At 41.6% G+C, this 24000-nt stretch overlaps 1 protein-coding gene and 1 pseudogene across 2 annotated transcripts in view; one reads left to right on the forward strand and one right to left on the reverse strand.

Annotated features, from left to right (window-relative positions):
- Positions 1–24000, reverse strand: part of LOC110045665 (lysosomal-trafficking regulator-like) — a 66848-nt gene that overhangs the window by 15061 nt on the left and 27787 nt on the right. For both annotated transcript variants that reach the window (XM_089290907.1, XM_089290906.1), the window contains exons 30-46: positions 23779–23914; positions 22973–23351; positions 22656–22718; positions 22234–22368; positions 21080–21244; positions 20514–20587; positions 19143–19331; positions 17845–17987; positions 6574–6676; positions 5126–5187; positions 4488–4546; positions 3910–3996; positions 3072–3137; positions 2243–2334; positions 1542–1700; positions 1159–1225; positions 615–762 (exon numbers count right to left, since the gene is read on the reverse strand). In XM_089290907.1, the coding sequence (XP_089147033.1) occupies positions 615–762; positions 1159–1225; positions 1542–1700; positions 2243–2334; positions 3072–3137; positions 3910–3996; positions 4488–4546; positions 5126–5187; positions 6574–6676; positions 17845–17987; positions 19143–19331; positions 20514–20587; positions 21080–21244; positions 22234–22368; positions 22656–22718; positions 22973–23351; positions 23779–23914 (2127 nt within the window). The remainder of the gene's footprint in view (positions 1–614; positions 763–1158; positions 1226–1541; positions 1701–2242; positions 2335–3071; positions 3138–3909; positions 3997–4487; positions 4547–5125; positions 5188–6573; positions 6677–17844; positions 17988–19142; positions 19332–20513; positions 20588–21079; positions 21245–22233; positions 22369–22655; positions 22719–22972; positions 23352–23778; positions 23915–24000) is intronic.
- Positions 7871–10317, forward strand: LOC110045664 (uncharacterized; annotated as a pseudogene).

Below are 24000 nucleotides of genomic sequence, written 5' to 3' on the forward strand. Positions count from 1 at the left end.
AAATACGGTGAGATAAAAACAACTTGAATAAAATTCACACTCCGTTCGTATATTTCAGTTTAGCGAGGTAAAAATTAAAAAAAAAAAACAAATCGTGATTTCCAGTCGCCTATGGCGTTGTACTATGAATTAAGACCCTAAAGTTGCCTCTGTTACTTTGGTACACTTTTTTGGCTCAGAAGTAAAAAAACGTATCAGAGAGACTCCACCGATCTCTGCTGTGGTTCTTCGTCAATATGGAAACACCACCCCCTAAACTGTAACCGCTGTTTCCAGTTGTCCAGTTCCCCGCAGTTTATAGTCAACTATCTTGCCCTCTCGAATTGTTTTAAGTAGAGAATAGAAGGTCTGTGAAGAGACTTAGTCTCTCAAGAGGAAGAAAGCAGTTGATGTCACTCATTATAGTTTTTATTTTAATTCGTTCTTGTTAATCTGCACCTCTTTTGTTCTTAGGGCTACGGGGATTGCTTGTGTTGTTTACCTATTGTATCGTTTGGCCAGTTATAAAGAATCTTATACACTGGCCAGGTTGCCACGTAGAAGGATAAAACTTAAGGTGAGAGACGCCATTTTTCTAAGAAACGTTTGAAGCCGTTGTTCATTGCAGCGCGTACCTTGATATTGCAGAAACATCTTGGTAAATGGAGGCAGTCGAACGAGGAAGTGTAGAACTGTCCCACTGTTAGAATAATGACATCCATAGTGATAGGGCGCTGACATGGGATCCTCCTCATTAGCGCGTTTATACTCCTCTTGTAACCACTATCAACACAAACAATGTCACGTCACACACGTTAGAACTAACGAGTGACACAGTAACGCCATCAAAACACAGACATCAAAATATTACACGCGTAATATACACGAGGAAACAGTTCCTCTTACTTCTATTCCGTGGAAGTAAGGGGACATGACATGAACATTATTTAATTGTCAACCGAGGGTGAGGTCTTTATGGGAAATCTCAGACCGAGTCCTTGCCGTATTGACCGAGCGATAGCGAGGTCAATACGGCAAGGTCGAGGTTTAAGACCCTCTCGTAAAGACCGAACGTTCGAGGTTAATAAGTTGTTTATTACACTTAATCTGTCAGCAATACCTCGTTTTTTGCTCTTGCTTTTAACTGATTACTTTCGCTCCTACAATGACAATACTTACTCTAAAGTTTTCTCTGTATTTGCGTTCCTTTGATTGATTTTGAACGGCTATCGGACGAGAGAGGTCACTGAAAGAAATGCATAACTGTCTTTGAAACACTTTGCTTAAAACGAATAAACAAAGAAACAAATAATAACAATAAAAACAAATGTTTCACACTTAAGTCAAGATAGAACCAATTCAATCCCACCACCAAGAAAGTTTTGAAGGTCGCCCAAAAGTGTAACCGTGTGAACACTGTTGAAAATGTCAAGAAAAATTCTCTCCGTTCGCAGGTTCCACTGGGGCGGCCAAAAGGCCTGCTCTGCTAAGTGCAACTTTGAGGAATGTTTATCACTGGCAGAGCGAAACCAGTAAACAACGACACAGTAACATAGCAATACCGGAAGCTCTTGATATCAGTAAGGTCCAACACCTCGTGACCAAAGTCGGCCAGCACGAAAGGGAAGACGGGATACTGCATGAGGTCATTGAATGAGCGGCCCGCCATCTTGTTTAGTTCGGTGAGGTACTGAAAGTTGGTCATCTGGCCAAAACGCCAGCTGAAGACAACAAGCAATACTTAGTTAGACTGACTCATACAAAGAGACCGTGGAATTTATAATATGCAACAATCGACAAGGAAAATTCAAATTCGCTAAGCCTACAGATTTGATCCTCGAAATTGCTTAGTAACGTGACGTATTCTCGTTACGTCATGTTCACTTGACAACTACTCGTAAATGCAGACAACTACTCGTAAGTGCAATCTCGCTAGCGTTTGATTGGGCGATAAGAATCGACTCTTAAAGCGTTGCGACGATTTGATCAAAAGGCAAACATAACGAATAATTTAACACAAATAGGACAGGATAAAATACACGGAAGGCTTGCGTCTTGAACGTGAAAACGGAACGTGAATCAACTCTAAGTAAGGGTCTCGTGACAAGAGGAATAAATCAAGAAGAAAGTAATTGTAAGGTTCAATTGGCTTATTAGGAACGGGATTTCGTCGCGCAATGCACTTGTTCTGAACAGAGTCATATTCCATGGACAAATTGTCTTTGCGTTTATAGCACGCGTAGCCTTGCGGTAGTGGTTATACCTTTGTGTCAAAGTGACGAGATGTTCTTGTTGAGGTGCTTCATAACACGGCAGATTTCTCTGTTTAAACTGTTCCAGCACGATCTCGCGATCCTACCAAGAGTAATTAAAACAAAACAAAACAAAACAAAAAAACAAAACAAAAAATAATAATAAATAAAAACAAATAAGAAATACAAAAAAGTGTCGAATTGTTTAGCACTGTAGTACTGATAAACCATTTTACAGTTGTCTGCTCAGTGACCTGGCCTTTGGATGGCAGCGAGGCTGGAGATGACCTTGTTTTGATACAGACCTCGCTGCTTTTGCTGTGTAAATCAAGTTGTTCTGATGCTAACTAGGTACATTTACATGACAAATGCAGAGAGGTCTGTATCAAAGCAAGGTCATGCAAAGGCCAGGTCACCGAGGAGACAACTGCAAAATGGTCTATTGTGGACAATGAAATAAGGGAACAAAATAATAATCGTTGATATTCAAGCCGTAAAAGAAAAGAGAAGAAAACAACAACAACAAAAAAAAACAAAACAAAAACACGGAATCGTGTCATTAAGTTCTTATTCCCAATGTAATCCTTCTTTAGTTACTCTTGGGTCACTCTCCGCTTGGTAATCTCCCGAAACTGTAGAAATAACCAAAGAACTGCGGACGAACTAGGTGCTGACCAAGTCTAATATAACTTACTGATATGCTAGGTGCTCATGAGGAGAAAGTTGCAAACCAATGAGTTATGAATTCTTGTTAAAGCTACACAAAGCACTGGTAGTAGTATTAGCAAGTCTAATGTATCAACGAAAAATGGCAAGTAATTAAAATTGCGACTAAAATACCTGTCTAGTGTCGAAGGCCAACAGATAGGTCCGTCCTGTGGTGAGAAAAATCTCCAACGCATTATCCTGTTCGTGAAGAAGGACAGTCAGTTAGTTTAGAACAAAAAAAGTTATCTTGACTAGCCTTACCAAGGTACTAACGAAGTGATGGAGATATCGAGAATTAGAAAGGACTTTACCATAGTAATGTGCAGTGTTTGTGCGGCAGAACTTACCTTTAAAATAAGGAGGATTAAAGCGCGAACTGTTAGAAAATATACCATCAGTGTTTCGATGACGGTTGTAATTTTCCTCTTAGTTAAAGACATTAACCGAAAGAAAGGCTAACAAGTCATAAGGAAACCGCGGAGATTAAAAAAAAAAAGAAGACGACGGGAGTCCATTTTCTTCTAAAATAAGAGAAACGTCTGGGTTCGAAGTCTGTGTGTAGCTAAGGAAGCGGGAAATCTTCACTAAAATACCAAAAGCACGCATAGAACGAGGAAGGATTGTCCATTATCTCAAGATTACTTGTCACTAGGCCGTGACAGGTAATGACGAATTATTCAGTATTACTAGTCGTATTTCTACTCCCCTTCCCTCCCGGATGAAACCTTCTACGCAGACGTTCATAAGGTTCGTCATGCACTCCTTCGCAACAAGCCCTACGAGCGTCTGCTATAGCATACTACCTTGAATGCGATGCTAGTCCTTCAATGGCTAGCCCCAGACCTTAATTTGACGGTACCCATTTATACACCTGAGAAGAGAGAGGCACTGTGAGAGTGCTTCCACAGTTCGAACCCAGGGGAATGTTTGAAATCCACCTCCAAATACTTGAGATCGTGTAGTATTTTACCTGAAGACAATGTCGCCTGGTTCGAATTTCTTGAATTTCTTCGTATGACCAAGAAATGGAAATGGCGTCTTTGTTACCGAGCAAAATCTATAAGGACAACGAAAAGTAAGCTACATGAAACTGAGTAGTCTTAAGTAGTCTAAATTAAAGTAACAAAATGCCCCCCTCCCCCCCGTCCTGATAGCAATTCAATTTACAATAACATCTGTATGTTTAGTACTTATTGTCTTCTTCTGATCAAAACACGGGAACGAATGATTGCCTGCCTTCCTAGGGGCAATCCAACGTTAAAACGAAAATGGAGAACGTTTCAAGATTGCTCAAGGTTGTTATTGCTAAGTGTTTCAGTTATCAACATGAAAACTTCAGTTATTTTCTAAACAAGTTGTTGAGTTTGTATTTTTATTCTAGTGGCAACATGTCAACGTTCGTAACCCGAGGGGTGTTCCCGCTACACTTTAACTGGAGCATGGGTAGCAGATACTCTAGGAATAATTGAACTAAAATTTTGCCAGACACGCCACTTGGCTTGTCAACTGACTGCATGACATCTGCCACAGAATATATACAAACGATACCTGTGTGATATCAGTATCTGCAATAGCCTCTTCTCCGACAAAATACATGTGGCTTTCACCTGCAAAAAGAATTGTTCAACGAACTCAGAAGTTACAGCATTTCATCGCAGAGACCCGATGTCAATAAACGCACTCTCACTACTGACCGTGGCACATGTCCCGTACAACTAGTGGGGAAAATTTTGAAAATCATATCACGACAATTTCTTTAGTGATCGCACGATCTGTATTGATATCATCAGGAAAAACAAGAAATTGATCACTAAACGGGCTAAAAACGTCTATCAATAAACAAAACCTATAAAAAACTATAATAAAGATGGCGAAATCGTCCAAAATAAGTAAAGGCAATGGTTCTTGCCGCTGACCAAATGAATCTATAACATTAACTGGCAAATTTGGAAATCCACAGCTTCATCTTATGATGAAGACACTGATGGTGCCGCATAAACTCTGGCCAGTCTTTGTACATAATTTGTCTTGATCCTTCTTAACTGCAGTTCTATAATAGCTACTAGTCATTGCCGCGTCTTCTCTCTCTCTTGACATCGAAAAGCGTGACACAAAATAGCGTGACAACAATTAGCGTGACATGCCCTCGAACAAAATTTCGAGATATTTTATTTACAACTACTTACCAATCAATAGAACGCCTTTGATCTTGTTGTCCAACGTAATATTCTTACAGTGATGAAGAAAGCTGCCAAAAGTAGTTTTAATACAGGCGAAGGCGAAAAGAAAAAAAAAAGTGCAATTATATTTTACATGGAGATGGAAGATATTGCTTCATTAATACAAACCAGTTAAAGTAGTTCTCGAATTAATGCGAATTAACTGGATTTTTTTTCTTGTTATCACTGGTATTTCTGTTCACTACATCATTAAGGTACAAAAACCAAGTTTATTTCTTCTAAATGTTTAAAAGTTCATTTTAAAAGCAAATTCGAAATCCACCTATTGGGTAAATTCCATCAGGTGTGAAATCTGTCCTGTGAATCATTTCGCAATTGCCGAGTTCTTTGTGAAAGCTTCCCAGGGACCATAAAACTATTCTACAGTAAAAGTGAATATCTAAATAAGTTCCTCCCTTCGGAGAACGATTTAGGCGACAAATTACAAAAACTACAAAATAGCGCCATTAGAGTTATCACCAAGTCTGACTACCATTCTAGCGTTACCGTCCTCCGCGGTAAGCTAGTATGGGATAATCTCTACATCAGAAGGAAAAAGCAAAAATTGAAACTAATGTTTAAAACTTTGAATGATCAGACTCCGGAGTACCTGAAGGCCTATTTAAAGGGGCAGTATCACGAGAGGTCTTCTAAGTTTTTGTGCAAACTATGCTAGAATGATAAAGGTGCACTCACTGATCAACAAAATAACCTTTAATCCACAAAAAGGCATTTAAATTCAATCTCTAAGAGATTAATGATTTTTAGTGATTTTCCTCCAAGTAACATTGTCAAACTTGAAAACGTCGGCCCGACGTTTTCAAGTTTTACACCACTTCTTTCCCACTCATCCGTAGCCACAACAGTTATAAACAACTTTCGTGGCCAGTACGGTGCACTTAAGCAAGGTTAGGCAACTACTAGTGAATTTACAATTTATACCAACAACTTCATTTTATTTCCAAGTGGCGCCAAATCTTGGTGAGACTGCCCCTTTAAACCCTTCAGCACGGACTATGGACTCAGAAATATTGAAAACAAATTAGATCTGCCTAAGCCCCGTACCGATTTTTTGAAACGTAGTTTCTGCTACAGCTGGGCGCATTTGTGGAATAACCCTCCATCTAACGTCAGAGCGATTAGATCTTTTATTAACTTTAGAAATGAGATTAATCGCCAACTGTCCTCCTCGTATTCCTACACGGCAAACAAGTAAATCACTTTTTTTTTTTTTTTTAAACACCAATCTTGTAACTGATGTTTTTTTTTTTATCGTGTTCAAATAAAGTGTGTATGCAAGTACGTAGAACTTTCCCCCTCCCCCCAACCCCCCGCCCCGCCGCACGCCTTATCTCAAATTAGAAATAAACGCCCTGAATGTTAGTAACGGATCACTTGTGATAGCCACTACTTACCGAATAGTGTCAGGCGTGTCAAAGATGTAGTAGACGTTTTTCTTGCTTGAGGTTGTAGTGTCTTCAAACAGGTACGAGAGTGGAGTTCCTCTACCTTTGGACTCTGCAAGTGGTAACAAAAACGCATGAGTACTATCATGGCAGACATTTGCAGACAAGTACAGATGGATTACATTTGGTCATTTGTTTTGTTCGTTTGTAGTTTGTTATGTCTATTATTTCTATTATTTTCTCCGCTCCTTTCTGGTTATTCACCTGTAACTAATCGTGTAAATATGGGGGCCAACAGTGAACTAGAAAACCGAATGGTTCACTTGAACCCAATATCCTAACTCTATTTATAAATTCTTAAAGATGTATTGTAAACATTAAAAAGTAGAAATTAAATTTACAAATGTAAGCTGTGAGAAATAAAGTATGTTGTTGTCGTATTTCAACGACACAAACTTTTATATCAACAAGAAACCCCTTTATTTACTATAAAATAAAAATAACCAAGAAACAATGAATCCAGCAAGCGTTTTAGAAATATATGAGTTGTAAATACAGTGGTGGCATTTAGAAGCTTTTAGTTGTTGGTTTCTGTAGCACGGTTTTAAACAGATACGTAGACATTTGGCTTTCACGCAACTTTCCTCAAGACTGCAAGCAAGGCAAGTGTTGACCATCACGTTTGGGGCAAACGGCAAAAATGTCTTCAACTATTGTGCAGTGGAGTTCTTTTTTTTTCTTGCCGTGAATACTGGTATGGAATGTTTTTTTTTTTTTTTTCTTCCATGTTTGTGTGATTTATCTAAGGATTGGAAGAAAAGAGCACATAATCAGAGGTAATTTTGCCCTTTCCCATAAAATGGCCTCCTGACGTAGCCTTTTGTTTTGGCCTGTCACGCACTGCTCCCTTGTTGGGGAGACTGCGTGACGAGCCACGGAACGAATAAGCAAGAAAGCAATCTTGTTGATTCAAATCATTTCACGCGATCATGCGAAGTGTCATGCAATTGTGTTACGTCACGCGTCTGTTGAAATTCTATCAACAAGATAGAGAAGCCGAAAATAGCCGTCACCCTAATACAAGCTGATACAGTTCTAACAACTCGTAAGAACAGTAACAACCACAAACCAAACTGCCCTCGCCTTCTTTCTTCAGGCGAATTCAGTTTACCGAAAGGAGGAAGGAGAAGGAGAAGAATGTAACGTTTTAGGAATGACAACACATGGTTCCTCAAGTGAAACACGATAACTTCAATAGCAATGAGACTTACCACCCCAAGGTTGATGACGAAATCTCCCGAAATACCAAGAAGAGTTTCCGCTTTCACTTTCTGGTTCTACGAAATGCTTTGATCTTTTGCCTCTCTACAACACCAGCCCGTTAATCCAAACCAAGCTCTTACAAAGTTATTCTGGTTCATTTTATCAAAATAAGAAATGGCATCGATCATCGAAAACGTGTTAAAAGCTACTGTTGGTTTGCTTTTCAAGAAGTGCCTAGATTTGGTAGTGGACAGTCTGCCAGAAGGCGACGTAGCAGAACAAAAATTTCGAAACATGATCGTGCGTGAAATCGACGATACCAAGTCGAAGCTGGATGGACTGGCAAGAAAAGATCTACTGACAAGTATTAGCCTCTTTAAGGAAGGAATTGTGCTCCTGTATAAAGTGCTGGATATTAAATACAGTTGTAAGAAGGGTACAGCCACTGAACAAGGAGCAGTCACACGAGGATCAAGGGAAGGAACTTCACAACTCAGTTTGCAATCATTTGAAACTGAGGTAAAAGTTTCGCTTGCAATGGACATGGGAAGCTTGGATGCCTCTGCCAAAAGAACGCTTGCTGATGCAAAGAAACGGTTTGATGAAGCTAGGATGAAAGCAACAGAGGCGTTCAATAACGTCGCTCTCAGCGCGTCTGATCGCGTTTTAGCCATGCAATATCGCGTGATGTCTACGATACTGGAGAAGATTGACAATCCCAAGGAGGCAATAGCAACCTGCAAATTGTGCTTGAAGAATTACACTCCATGCCAGCCGTTAAAAGTAGTTTTCAAGTTGAGAGTACAGGAGGCTTTTTGTCTTGGTTCAAGAAAAATGAACGGGCACAGATTACTCAGTCCGTTCGTGATACGAATAGTGTAGTATTCCGAGTCACAAAAGTGGCTGACGGAGTTCTTAGCAGAGAAGTGGAAGCGTGGCCTCGCATAAAGATCCGGGAACAAAATGTTAATCTCGCCGTACCAAAAGGTGACAACTGTTCCATTCCCATGTACTTCCATTGTCGTATGGACAGGAAGGAGAAGAGGAACAGAAGCTGACATGGCCACAAAGCATCACAACAAACACTACAGGTCAATTTATTGTGGCAGATAACAATCGCATCAAAGTCTTCGATTGCAATGGAAAGTTCCTGTTCTCTTTCTGTGCTACGACGGAAGTCGAAGATATTATAAAGGACGTACATGTAGCTACCGACAATGTGTTTGTACTGACCATCTCTTACAAAAGATTTAGGTTTCCTTCATCAAAAGTAACTGTGTATGATGAAGAAGGTCACCTGTACCAGTCGTCTGATGTCTGGCCAAATTCTAGTGGAATTTCAGTGACAGTGAACGAAAACCAGAGAGTCTTTGTGTTGCTGAGGCAGGGTTTAGTTCGCCTCCGCACCCCGTACACAGTAGAAGTGTGTGAAGCCGATGGTCAGCATGTGAGAAGCTTCAGTTTTAAGCCATTAGTAGGAGAGCCAGCATGCATCACCAGTGCCGGTGGCAATCACGTCATAGTTTTATTCACTGAGGTAACAAACATTCATATTCACATTTATGACGAGGAGGGCAACTTTTTGAATCACGTCAGTCATGGTCTCTTTTTCTCTATGGTGCAAATTGGAGCAATCGCGTTCCATCTGTCAACAGAACACATTATTATCCCCTTAATACGCCGTGATGATACCGTGAATATTGAAGTACTTACAAAAAATGGCATGCCTGTACATACTGTGCACCTCGAAACAGAGGAGATCGACTCTTTATCAGGAATAGCGGTAACCACGGAGGGACGCATCGCGGTACTTTGTACCACAAAAGAAAGTCAGAGAAACAGCGAGAAACACCTGGTACTTGTTGTTTGAGGAAAGCGGACACAAGCAAGGGAGGGTTGGTTTTTCTCCCCGTTAATTGAGAGGAGAAATCGATACTCGAGACAATAATTGCCAACGAGACAGGCGAGCGGAAACGCGAGCCTGTCGAGGCGGCAGGATATAGAGCCGTGCGTAGTTTGATGGCCATGCAGAAAAAATCTCAGATCTTTCAGCTCGATTTTCGTGTAATCCGGTTCCGTCAGTGATATATTTTTGGCCATATTAGGATGTAGCCGGAAGTTGTCGATATATCGCACAAACCAATCAGAACACTATTTTTCTTTGTGACGTTACGAGGCTTCGATATTTGTTCAGCTCCCCTGCGTGCGGAACTATTTTGCCTACCATTCTACTTTTTGAGGCGTATACATCTTGGATTTGTTGTGATTGAATCGTACAATTTTTAAAGCTCAACAAGACCCGAGTTGTTTTTTGGAATGAATGCGAGTGTTGCTTAATTGATTCAGAGTAACGCTCAGGATTTGCCATCCGTTCGACGAATTATTTCGGTAAGTAGTTTGTCTGACATTCTGCTTTTCGCTGTGGCTACATGTCCAGCAGCCGGACAGGCTTTCTAAAATACTCTGTGATCGGCAGTGAGACTTAATTTATTTTTTAAAAAAGTAAAACTACGTAACAAGAACGTTATGATAGGCGACCCCAAAAGGAATCGAACTCGAGTCACCAGATATCCATTACCACTGCGCCGGCTGCCGGACATAGAGACACAGCGTCTGCTTTTTGAAGATGAATGTAAAATAAGTTAGGAAAGGATCAATGAGGTGCATGTAACTTCGATTTAACGCGTTTTCACGGAGACAATAGTGTTGAGCAGAGAGCAGTGTAAAACAAGCTTGCATGTAATATGACGAAGACTATCAATGTTGTTTGTTTGATTTGAATGTGTTTTTAAAGGATTATTTGCAATCAATTCGGTGATTCGCGGTAAGATTTTAAGTGATTAATGGCATATGTTTGGTATGAAGTTTCTTTTAATTTCAAGAACTTTGCCCAGAGGTCGTCAGAAGTGAACTCATTGGTTCGATCTGAGCTGTCAACACGTTGATTGAAATTTACTCTCAAAGAGCGCTTTCGCTCAAATAAACACCTGAATGAGGTTTTCCAATTATGCGATTCAATCGCAACAAATCCAAGTTACATTCACCTTCAAAAAGCAGAATGTCAAACAAACTACTTACCGAAATAATTCGTCAAACGGATGCGTTACCCTGAATCAAATAAACAACACTCGAATTCATTCCAGAAAACAACTCGGGTCTTGTTGAGCTTTAACAATTGTACGATTCAGTCACAACGTAACAAATCCAAGATGTATACGCCTCAAAAAGCAGAATGGTAGGCAAAATAATCGCCCAACGAGGTCTCGCACGCAGGATTTTAAAAATACAAAAATATTAAGTGTTTAGCGTTTTGAAAGTGAAGTATGATCATCGCAGTAAATTTTCCAATTTAAGCAACTGGAAAGAAGAAGCCTGAAAAAAATCAGGGCTTCAACGGGATTCGAGCCCGTGACCTCCGCGAATACCGGTGCGATGCTCTACCAACTGAGCTATGAAGCCACACATTGGGAGCGAGGTCAATTAATTGAGTTCATATCTTCCCGTGAGTGAAATGATGTAAAGTATACATGAAATAATTCATATTTGAGCTGCGGTAGTAGATGAAAGTGAAGTATGATCATCGCAGTAAATTTTCCAATTTAAGCAACTGGAAAGAAGAAGCCTGAAAAAAATCAGGGCTTCAACGGGATTCGAGCCCGTGACCTCCGCGAATACCGGTGCGATGCTCTACCAACTGAGCTATGAAGCCACACATTGGGAGCGAGGTCAATTAATTGAGTTCATATCTTCCCGTGAGTGAAATGATGTAAAGTATACATGAAATAATTCATATTTGAACTGCGGTAGTAGATGAAAGTGAAGTATGATCATCGCAGTAAATTTTCCAATTTAAGCAACTGGAAAGAAGAAGCCTGAAAAAAATCAGGGCTTCAACGGGATTCGAGCCCGTGACCTCCGCGAATACCGGTGCGATGCTCTACCAACTGAGCTATGAAGCCACACATTGGGAGCGAGGTCAATTAATTGAGTTCATATCTTCCCGTGAGTGAAATGATGTAAAGTATACATGAAATAATTCATATTTGAGCTGCGGTAGTAGATGAAAGTGAAGTATGATCATCGCAGTAAATTTTCCAATTTAAGCAACTGGAAAGAAGAAGCCTGAAAAAAATCAGGGCTTCAACGGGATTCGAGCCCGTGACCTCCGCGAATACCGGTGCGATGCTCTACCAACTGAGCTATGAAGCCACACATTGGGAGCGAGGTCAATTAATTGAGTTCATATCTTCCCGTGAGTGAAATGATGTAAAGTATATATGAAATAATTCATATTTGAACTGCGGTAGTAGATGAAAGTGAAGTATGATCATCGCAGTAAATTTTCCAATTTAAGCAACTGGAAAGAAGAAGCCTGAAAAAAATCAGGGCTTCAACGGGATTCGAGCCCGTGACCTCCGCGAATACCGGTGCGATGCTCTACCAACTGAGCTATGAAGCCACACATTGGGAGCGAGGTCAATTAATTGAGTTCATATCTTCCCGTGAGTGAAATGATGTAAAGTATATATGAAATAATTCATATTTGAACTGCGGTAGTAGATGAAAGTGAAGTATGATCATCGCAGTAAATTTTCCAATTTAAGCAACTGGAAAGAAGAAGCCTGAAAAAAATCAGGGCTTCAACGGGATTCGAGCCCGTGACCTCCGCGAATACCGGTGCGATGCTCTACCAACTGAGCTATGAAGCCACACATTGGGAGCGAGGTCAATTAATTGAGTTCATATCTTCCCGTGAGTGAAATGATGTAAAGTATACATGAAATAATTCATATTTGAGCTGCGGTAGTAGATGAAAGTGAAGTATGATCATCGCAGTAAATTTTCCAATTTAAGCAACTGGAAAGAAGAAGCCTGAAAAAAATCAGGGCTTCAACGGGATTCGAGCCCGTGACCTCCGCGAATACCGGTGCGATGCTCTACCAACTGAGCTATGAAGCCACACATTGGGAGCGAGGTCAATTAATTGAGTTCATATCTTCCCGTGAGTGAAATGATGTAAAGTATATATGAAATAATTCATATTTGAACTGCGGTAGTAGATGAAAGTGAAGTATGATCATCGCAGTAAATTTTCCAATTTAAGCAACTGGAAAGAAGAAGCCTGAAAAAAATCAGGGCTTCAACGGGATTCGAGCCCGTGACCTCCGCGAATACCGGTGCGATGCTCTACCAACTGAGCTATGAAGCCACACATTGGGAGCGAGGTCAATTAATTGAGTTCATATCTTCCCGTGAGTGAAATGATGTAAAGTATATATGAAATAATTCATATTTGAACTGCGGTAGTAGATGAAAGTGAAGTATGATCATCGCAGTAAATTTTCCAATTTAAGCAACTGGAAAGAAGAAGCCTGAAAAAAATCAGGGCTTCAACGGGATTCGAGCCCGTGACCTCCGCGAATACCGGTGCGATGCTCTACCAACTGAGCTATGAAGCCACACATTGGGAGCGAGGTCAATTAATTGAGTTCATATCTTCCCGTGAGTGAAATGATGTAAAGTATACATGAAATAATTCATATTTGAGCTGCGGTAGTAGATGAAAGTGAAGTATGATCATCGCAGTAAATTTTCCAATTTAAGCAACTGGAAAGAAGAAGCCTGAAAAAAATCAGGGCTTCAACGGGATTCGAGCCCGTGACCTCCGCGAATACCGGTGCGATGCTCTACCAACTGAGCTATGAAGCCACACATTGGGAGCGAGGTCAATTAATTGAGTTCATATCTTCCCGTGAGTGAAATGATGTAAAGTATACATGAAATAATTCATATTTGAACTGCGGTAGTAGATGAAAGTGAAGTATGATCATCGCAGTAAATTTTCCAATTTAAGCAACTGGAAAGAAGAAGCCTGAAAAAAATCAGGGCTTCAACGGGATTCGAGCCCGTGACCTCCGCGAATACCGGTGCGATGCTCTACCAACTGAGCTATGAAGCCACACATTGGGAGCGAGGTCAATTAATTGAGTTCATATCTTCCCGTGAGTGAAATGATGTAAAGTATACATGAAATAATTCATATTTGAGCTGCGGTAGTAGATGAAAGTGAAGTATGATCATCGCAGTAAATTTTCCAATTTAAGCAACTGGAAAGAAGAAGCCTGAAAAAAATCAGGGCTTCAACGGGATTCGAGCCCGTGACCTCCGCGAATACCGGTGCGATGCTCTACCAACTGAGCTATGAAGCCACACATTGGGAGCGAGGTCAATTAATTGAGTTCATATCTTCCCGTGAGTGAAATGATGTAAAGTATACATGAAATAATTCATATTTGAGCTGCGGTAGTAGATGAAAGTGAAGTATGATCATCGCAGTAAATTTTCCAATTTAAGCAACTGGAAAGAAGAAGCCTGAAAAAAATCAGGGCTTCAACGGGATTCGAGCCCGTGACCTCCGCGAATACCGGTGCGATGCTCTACCAACTGAGCTATGAAGCCACACATTGGGAGCGAGGTCAATTAATTGAGTTCATATCTTCCCGTGAGTGAAATGATGTAAAGTATATATGAAATAATTCATATTTGAACTGCGGTAGTAGATGAAAGTGAAGTATGATCATCGCAGTAAATTTTCCAATTTAAGCAACTGGAAAGAAGAAGCCTGAAAAAAATCAGGGCTTCAACGGGATTCGAGCCCGTGACCTCCGCGAATACCGGTGCGATGCTCTACCAACTGAGCTATGAAGCCACACATTGGGAGCGAGGTCAATTAATTGAGTTCATATCTTCCCGTGAGTGAAATGATGTAAAGTATACATGAAATAATTCATATTTGAGCTGCGGTAGTAGATGAAAGTGAAGTATGATCATCGCAGTAAATTTTCCAATTTAAGCAACTGGAAAGAAGAAGCCTGAAAAAAATCAGGGCTTCAACGGGATTCGAGCCCGTGACCTCCGCGAATACCGGTGCGATGCTCTACCAACTGAGCTATGAAGCCACACATTGGGAGCGAGGTCAATTAATTGAGTTCATATCTTCCCGTGAGTGAAATGATGTAAAGTATACATGAAATAATTCATATTTGAACTGCGGTAGTAGATGAAAGTGAAGTATGATCATCGCAGTAAATTTTCCAATTTAAGCAACTGGAAAGAAGAAGCCTGAAAAAAATCAGGGCTTCAACGGGATTCGAGCCCGTGACCTCCGCGAATACCGGTGCGATGCTCTACCAACTGAGCTATGAAGCCACACATTGGGAGCGAGGTCAATTAATTGAGTTCATATCTTCCCGTGAGTGAAATGATGTAAAGTATACATGAAATAATTCATATTTGAGCTGCGGTAGTAGATGAAAGTGAAGTATGATCATCGCAGTAAATTTTCCAATTTAAGCAACTGGAAAGAAGAAGCCTGAAAAAAATCAGGGCTTCAACGGGATTCGAGCCCGTGACCTCCGCGAATACCGGTGCGATGCTCTACCAACTGAGCTATGAAGCCACACATTGGGAGCGAGGTCAATTAATTGAGTTCATATCTTCCCGTGAGTGAAATGATGTAAAGTATATATGAAATAATTCATATTTGAACTGCGGTAGTAGATGAAAGTGAAGTATGATCATCGCAGTAAATTTTCCAATTTAAGCAACTGGAAAGAAGAAGCCTGAAAAAAATCAGGGCTTCAACGGGATTCGAGCCCGTGACCTCCGCGAATACCGGTGCGATGCTCTACCAACTGAGCTATGAAGCCACACATTGGGAGCGAGGTCAATTAATTGAGTTCATATCTTCCCGTGAGTGAAATGATGTAAAGTATACATGAAATAATTCATATTTGAGCTGCGGTAGTAGATGAAAGTGAAGTATGATCATCGCAGTAAATTTTCCAATTTAAGCAACTGGAAAGAAGAAGCCTGAAAAAAATCAGGGCTTCAACGGGATTCGAGCCCGTGACCTCCGCGAATACCGGTGCGATGCTCTACCAACTGAGCTATGAAGCCACACATTGGGAGCGAGGTCAATTAATTGAGTTCATATCTTCCCGTGAGTGAAATGATGTAAAGTATATATGAAATAATTCATATTTGAACTGCGGTAGTAGATGAAAGTGAAGTATGATCATCGCAGTAAATTTTCCAATTTAAGCAACTGGAAAGAAGAAGCCTGAAAAAAATCAGGGCTTCAACGGGATTCGAGCCCGTGACCTCCGCGAATACCGGTGCGATGCTCTACCAACTGAGCTATGAAGCCACACATTGGGAGCGAGGTCAATTAATTGAGTTCATATCTTCCCGTGAGTGAAATGATGTAAAGTATATATGAAATAATTCATATTTGAACTGCGGTAGTAGATGAAAGTGAAGTATGATCATCGCAGTAAATTTTCCAATTTAAGCAACTGGAAAGAAGAAGCCTGAAAAAAATCAGGGCTTCAACGGGATTCGAGCCCGTGACCTCCGCGAATACCGGTGCGATGCTCTACCAACTGAGCTATGAAGCCACACATTGGGAGCGAGGTCAATTAATTGAGTTCATATCTTCCCGTGAGTGAAATGATGTAAAGTATATATGAAATAATTCATATTTGAACTGCGGTAGTAGATGAAAGTGAAGTATGATCATCGCAGTAAATTTTCCAATTTAAGCAACTGGAAAGAAGAAGCCTGAAAAAAATCAGGGCTTCAACGGGATTCGAGCCCGTGACCTCCGCGAATACCGGTGCGATGCTCTACCAACTGAGCTATGAAGCCACACATTGGGAGCGAGGTCAATTAATGGAGTTCATATCTTCCCGTGAGTGAAATGATGTAAAGTATATATGAAATAATTCATATTTGAACTGCGGTAGTAGATGAAAGTGAAGTATGATCATCGCAGTAAATTTTCCAATTTAAGCAACTGGAAAGAAGAAGCCTGAAAAAAATCAGGGCTTCAACGGGATTCGAGCCCGTGACCTCCGCGAATACCGGTGCGATGCTCTACCAACTGAGCTATGAAGCCACACATTGGGAGCGAGGTCAATTAATTGAGTTCATATCTTCGTTTTGTTCACTTACTGAGGTGAAAAATAAACAATGTTGTGTTCAATTACAGCAATAATTTGAAACAAATTGATTTTAACACCTGTTATACTAGAAGTATCCCAAATAAATATTACAAAATTCAATCGACACAACTCAATTCACTCGTTGGCACTTACCGATAGGTACAACTAGTATATTTGTAACAAATATCAAACATCTCAAGTCTCGAATAAATTTACCGTTCAGGGAATGCGGTTTAAGAAAACCATAACGGCAACGGTAATAGAAACAGCAACGTCGTTAAGGTTTAAAGAGCTTACACTGTGAAGATTTAATATGCAGTGCAGTGGCCGGGCGTGGAGATGTGTTATAATTATTTTTATTCTGATTACTTCTTCTATTTGCGTTAGGTGGGAAGTGAAATCACAAATATAGCGTTTTACACAATGTCGAAATACGAATTTCAGACGCGCCTTCTAGAAAGAAGGGGTTACAAGGCAGACACATGAAAAACCAAACAAAACAAAACACGACAACGATAGAATGCTATATGATAGTATAATATACTCTCATTAGTGGGTAGAGTGCGAGCGATAGTTTGCTTGCCAAAACCCTCAGCTGTAAACAAATAAGGAAGACACTGAAAAGAAATATCACTGTTGTTAGATCCTGGTGAGCCCGAAGATGAAGTACATGAGACTTACGACTTAATGGACTGAAAAGCTCAGAAGCAATTCTAAAGTATCGTACAAAGTTTACAGTCTCGCTCTTTCCTTTCTTATCGGTGCAAATATCCTTAAGTGCTTTGCCCATTGTTACTCGTGTACTACAAAAAAACAAAAAACAAAAAACAAAAACAAAAACAAAAACAAAAACAAAAACAAAAAACAAAAACAAAACCAAAAACAAAAAACAAAAACAAAAAACAAAACAAAACAAAACAAAACAAAACAAAACAAAACAAAACAAAACAAAACAAAACAAAACAAAAAACAAAACAAAAACAAGAAAAAAAAAAATCAACAAATCACTTACTTTTTCCACAATAGTCCTCCATGAGGTATTTCTCGTCGACGTCCAAGTGATACCGCTGAAGGCGACACCGTACGCGGCCTGGGCCCTCAGTTGGGTCCAGTCTCCAAGACGATGGGAAATGCTCAGCATCGTACCACACAGATCTAAGGAAAAATCAAATCTATCCTGAGTCGTCGTCCGCTGCTCGCAATCCGATTGAACCGGTCTTCACCATACTTGTTTCCGTGTGGTTCATTAATACCTCCAGAACGATTCTCTTTTTTCATACTTTAGTAAAAGACGATAAAGTTTAACGCGATATTACTCGTGGGTTCCTGTAACTTACACCTTCAATTAAAGATCATTATTATATGGCTAGCTCCGTGAGCGGGCAAGATGAATCAAATCCTGCGCTGTGATTGGCTACCCGAGCGGCCAAGATGGAGCTATCTTGCCCGCTCGGGACTACCCGCCGCGTCCCGCAAGAAAAATTTCCCCCAAAGCCAGATAATAAGTCTTTTATTGACCAAGCTTTTTTGGTCAAGATGCCTGGATATTGTCCTCGTTCTGTTTTTGCGAGTTTATGGACCTCGACTCCGTCTCGGTCCATAAACACGCAAAAAAAGAACTTAGCCAATATCCAGCCATCTTGATCTCACACTTGGTCAATAACCCATATATATTTCTATTTTACGTTTACATCAATTTGAAGGGCGTCTTCTAAGTTTAGTCGTTATAGTTTCTGACCCATGTTATTTCAAGGGCCAGGGTAGAAACAAACGTTTTGCTGTTGCTGTTGTTGTTGCCGGCAAAACTGGAAAAGCCACTGCCAAAGTCGTGGCGCATAAAAGCTAAACATGGTTTCTGTCACCAGGTAGAAATCAGGTTTGTCTTTCGCAATCTGTTGTAACGCTGTTTAATTTAAGCCATAAATACTTTCCATTTTTGGCCAGTATCTGCTTTGTGTTTGTACGTTTCAGGTCAGTATTTATAATTCTAATTAGTTTGTGTATGAAATATGACCTAGCTTAGCCTGTTCTCGGTAGTTGGGGACGAGCGAAAAAAGAGGAGGTTAGCGAGAAAAACAACAACAACAACGACAACAAATACAAAACAAAAACGCGGGGGACTGAGGAAAGGACTGCTAATTAGTTCCTCTCGCTCGCCCACTTTTCTCCCCGCCTATCGAGAGCCTGGAACAAGCTAGACGAGGACCGTTCTAAGACACTTTCTTCCAACGGGTATAGTTCACCATGCTCCTACGATCTCTCATTACCGTTCTTGTCAACAATTACGTTATAGTGCATGTCATACACTACCTCTCATGAATGAGCCGCTCGATAAGTTGGCGCCACTTTTTCCGGATCTGCACCTCGGCAGAAAGCGCGTCTCTGGTGTGCTTCAGAAGGGCCTGTCGCTTGGTGTCTTGAATCTCTACCACTACTCTCGTCACATCTCTAGCTACAGAAGAAATAGCTTCACTGAGGTCCTCCGTTCTCTTATCCAGCCTGTAACAAAAAAAGTTCTCCTTAAAAAAAAAAAAACTGTCACCCAAAAGTACTGCAATCTTGATTGGACTTGCCCAGTCTTTAACGCCTTGCTGCTGAATACATGTTTCCCATCGCTTACATTGCATCACTACAGATTTTCTGGGCTTCTAAATATCGCTAGTTGCCTGCTGCCCTCGGTTTTTTATTGGTGAGGTACACGTTTGCCTGCACTTTTCAACTGCTGCAAGTTATTTGAATACCAAATTTTCGCCAAAAAAATACAGTTTTTAACCATTTATGTTAGTTTTTTTGGCTGCCATGACGCTAAATAGGCCTAAGTTTTGCTTTTTTTTTTACCAAAAGGGGAGATTTTTCGAGGATAACGTACAAAATTGAGCAATATTTCAATTCCGGGCATGCGCATAGGCCAAAATTTGGACTAATGGCTACCTTTTGCGTTGCATGTTCTTTCTGGTTGCCGTGAAAAGGTAAAGTCTGTATGCGAGCTAAGTGGCCCATCAGGCCGGAGCTTATCCCGGTTTCTGTAGCATGAAGCGACTAGGAGTATTTCTACTCCCCCCTGGATGGGATGCTAGTCAATCGCAGGGTTACACCCAGCATTAAGTTCGCCGGTACCCATTTATACACCTGGATGGAGAGAGGCACTGTGAGAGTAAAGTGTCTTGCCCAAGAACTCAACAGAATGTCCCCGGCCAGGGCTTGAACCCGGACCGCTCGATCCGGAGACGAGCGCACTAACCATGAGGACACCGCGCCTCCCGGTTGCCGTGAAAAGTTGGATGTTACTTACGGGCGAAGCCTAGAAATGGACCTTGATCAATCATAGGCATAGTTGACCATTTTACAACCGTTTTTGCACCAAAACTGATAACGTTTTTCGATTTGCGACGTCAGAATGTCGTAGATATCTAAACCTGACCATTGTACGGAAAGGCCTAGCCTAGTACTACTATCTGGTTATCAAGAATATCTGATGACATTTAAATTGATGACGTCACAAGTGGTACAAAGAGCACGACCATTAATTACGCATATATACGTAATTGGGGCTCAAAGGGTTAAAGTCCGACTGATTGATTTACCCTCGTACCAACGACAGCGTGAAATTTTAAACTTGGTATTTGCTTCACAGCCTTTATTACGTTCATGGTTGAATATGAAGATGGAGTAACACGTTACCTTCTGTAAGCATCAGATCTCTGCTTCTGCCATTGCATCATTCCGGCTTTGTCTGCCGAGTCCCACAACTGCATCTACGATTCAAAACTACTAACTTCAGCGGCATGTATGTACATTAAATCATGTCTCGTTTCTGCGTGTTTTACCCGCACACGGCATCAACGTTTCAAATTTACGACAACGGCAATATAATAGAAAAGTGACTTCTCCAGAAGTCGCTAACCCGGGGTTTTCTTCCCGTAACTGCCAAGCAAGGTGAGGATTCCACATCACGTCAATTGGATTCATTACAGAATCATGCCTAAGTGTCGCCCGGGAAAAGCTGGGTGCCCATAATGCTATACGGGCACAAAGCCCTTGTAACGAGGTTGCAAAGGCTAGCGCCGGTTTTCGTCTCTTCGGATATAAATTGAATAATTTCCAAGTTTTAGCGATATTCTTTGATTGGAAAAATTCTCCAAAAGCAGCAGTTTTTCGTCCGACTGAAACGATTGGTAAGCTGTAGCGGGAGTAACGAGAACAGGCACTTGTGACTTTCAAATTAACGCAATAGCCGGGGCACTGACCTCCTCGTCATTAGTGATTTTGCTATCGCCGGCGTTCAAGCGCATGGACTGTAGGTTAAGAGACAACATCATGGCTTTGAACTTGTCACATGTTGCCCTCTGCTCCTGAGTGAGTCCAGGATGAGCAAGAATCTTCAACAGATACACTGCTGTACGTTCACGCAACTGAGGAAAACAAAAAATACGTATAGAAAGCACATTGGAAGAATGCTGTTATGTGGTGTTGTGTACCACTAATCTAGTGGTTTACAGGAGAACTGAACGCCCAAGCTGATTCCCCGTTAGTTTATGGGTAGGATTCAAGAAGATGATCATATTAGAACAGGGAAAGGGCATTTTCGCGGTATCCCACAAAACTCATATCATTAAACCAAGCCTATCGGCCGTCGCCTCTTTCGTCCTGGTAAGGTAGTGTAGAGTCTGTTGACGAGAATATGGCCGTTTTATTTGTCAAGGATATGCGACGAGGCAGGGTATATCTATCAGCTACAATGCCAGAGCTTCAGAGTAAATGTATTCCTGACCTGGGTATTTCCTAGGTCGTTTACAGAGAGCAGCGACAACATTTGAAACGAGTTTTCCAATTCTAGTGATCTGTACTTTTGTACAGTAGTGAGGCACGATGAGGAGACACAGTATCCTAATGGTTAGTGCTAGGGTTTCCGGATCGAGAAGTGTGAGTTCGATCGCTCTGGCAGGGGAGATGTTGCGTTACCCTTTGCGTTACTTATTACGTAGCTTTGTCGCGTTAATTATTACTGCCTGCCTGCCTGCCTGCCTGCCTGCCTGCCTACCTGCCTGCCTGCCTGCCTGCCTGCCTGCCTGCCTGCCTGCCTGCCTGCCTGCCTGCCTGCCTGCCTGCCTGCCTGCCTGCCTGCCTGCCTGCCTGCCTGCCTGCCTGCCTGCCTGCCTGCCTGCCTGCCTGCCTGCCTGCCTGCCTGCCTGCCTGCCTGCCTGCCTGCCTGCCTGCCTGCCTGCCTGCCTGCCTGCCTGCCTGCCTGCCTGCCTGCCTGCCTGCCTGCCTGCCTGCCTGCCTGCCTGCCTGACTTACTTTGCTGCATTACCTTGTTGCGTGACTTTGCGGTGTGAATTTGTACTCTGAGGTAAATTATTACTTAGTTTTTATAGCCTGTCAAGTCACTTGCTTGCATTACCTTTGGTCCACCACTGCTAGTCAGGATTGTTTCTATGATCTTTTTAGCGCGTGGATGATGGACAAGATTCAGCGCGAAACACGAGAGATCCAGGTCCCGGTTTGGATTCAACAGGAACACCAGTAACTTGCCAACCTAGACCCAGGCCAACCAATCCCAAAAAACTATAAATTACTATAAATTTGAAAAGCGTTCACTTTTTCGTTTGTGTTAAGTAGTGTACCTATCGACATCATCGTCATCTTGTTAGAACCTCAAGTAATCAGCTACGTTATAAAATCTTATTAATCATACTTTGCGAAGAACAAAAAGACAGAACAGACTGACGACTGACTTATCAGGAAACAGAAAGAGAAAAAAAGACAACCTGTGAGTATTTGTTGAAAACATTGGTTGAGGTACCATCCTAAACTGCCGCTTACCTGCGCTTTTAAAGAATCCTTGGACACGATGAAAAGTTTGTAAATTTCTCGCTTCCTTCCATCCTACGAAAAAAACAAAATCATTAACATGCGTCTCGTTTACACCGTTGTTCAGCCAAAAGTTCTCGACTGAGAAAAACTCGCACTGTCGTGAAAACGTTACCTAGCAGCCTACCTGTCAAAAACTGCTGGTCAGCCAATTCTAGAGCACAAGACTCAGCCAAATCACTGACTACATGACTTACTGTAAGCCTTCGAGTAACAGTCTATAAAAGAAAGTTGGGTTTTGTAGACATGCAAGTGTAAGAATCACTCACCAAACAAGCGTCAAGAATTTCAAGCAGTAAACTAAACGCAAACTGCGCAAACTCCTTTTCAATGGCTGCTCCAGTGACTCGTACCATTCCAGGCCGCAGTGATTCATGGACGTCCATGTCGATAAATGGAAAATGAAATGCAACAAAGTCCTCGGGAAGAAAGAACGTCTTACAATAAACGATAGAGTTGACAGCGAGCTGGCAGGTGATCTGAAAACGCCGCGTCTGCTCATTGGAATTTGCACTTGTTGGCGACTTCTTCAACTGGCTAGGGTCCAGGCACGATTTGAACTGATCCCGGTCAAGATTGACCCAGGACGAGACGGGAGTGAAGGCTGGGACGGGGTCCGTGTTATGCTCAGGACCACGGAAGGGTAATCTGCAGGTAAACAAAGTGTTTTTTTACGTTTCGTAAGTCTCGTAAAATAATTTTCAATGACTTAGCCCCTTGGTCTTTTTTTAAACTATGTGGCAAAGTCAGAAAACGGCGGTAATTTCTCTTTTCCTATAATGTCTTAGCCTGTCAACAGGCTCTCTAGTCGAGGGCGGGGCAAAGAGAAAGCGGGAGGAAAGGGGTTCCCCCCCCCCCGGCCACTTCACTCCCAGCCAGTTCCTTCTCGGCCCCTCCAGCCGCCGGTCAAACCCTCCCAGCCGCAGCCTGTTCACAGACTAATAATTTTTACAACTGAGGGGACGAATCATTGGGTACTTCGTTTCATCTTGCTTGTTGGGTGAAAAACACAAAACCGCACAGTAAATTAACACTGATTTCATCTCAAGCACAAATTAAAGCTACCTCTACTCACCTCAATCCGGATGGTTTGGTCTTTTTCCCTCCCATTGATCCTTCCCCTTTGCTAACTTCTTGGAAGAAATGCAGTGCAACTTGAACAGCAAACAGACGAAAGTAACGAGCACAGTAGGATGTGGAAGGGTCGTGATCTACGGGGAGAAAAACAACAAAATTAACAGAGAAAGGCACAAAACGAAGGAAAACATCTTGAACCGGTAAATGATGTAGGGCCTAG

The sequence above is a fragment of the Orbicella faveolata genome, unplaced genomic scaffold, assembly GCF_042242905.1.
Source record: "Orbicella faveolata isolate gen_17 unplaced genomic scaffold, um_ofav_v1 contig_24, whole genome shotgun sequence".
Taxonomy (NCBI): Eukaryota; Metazoa; Cnidaria; class Anthozoa; order Scleractinia; family Merulinidae; genus Orbicella; species Orbicella faveolata.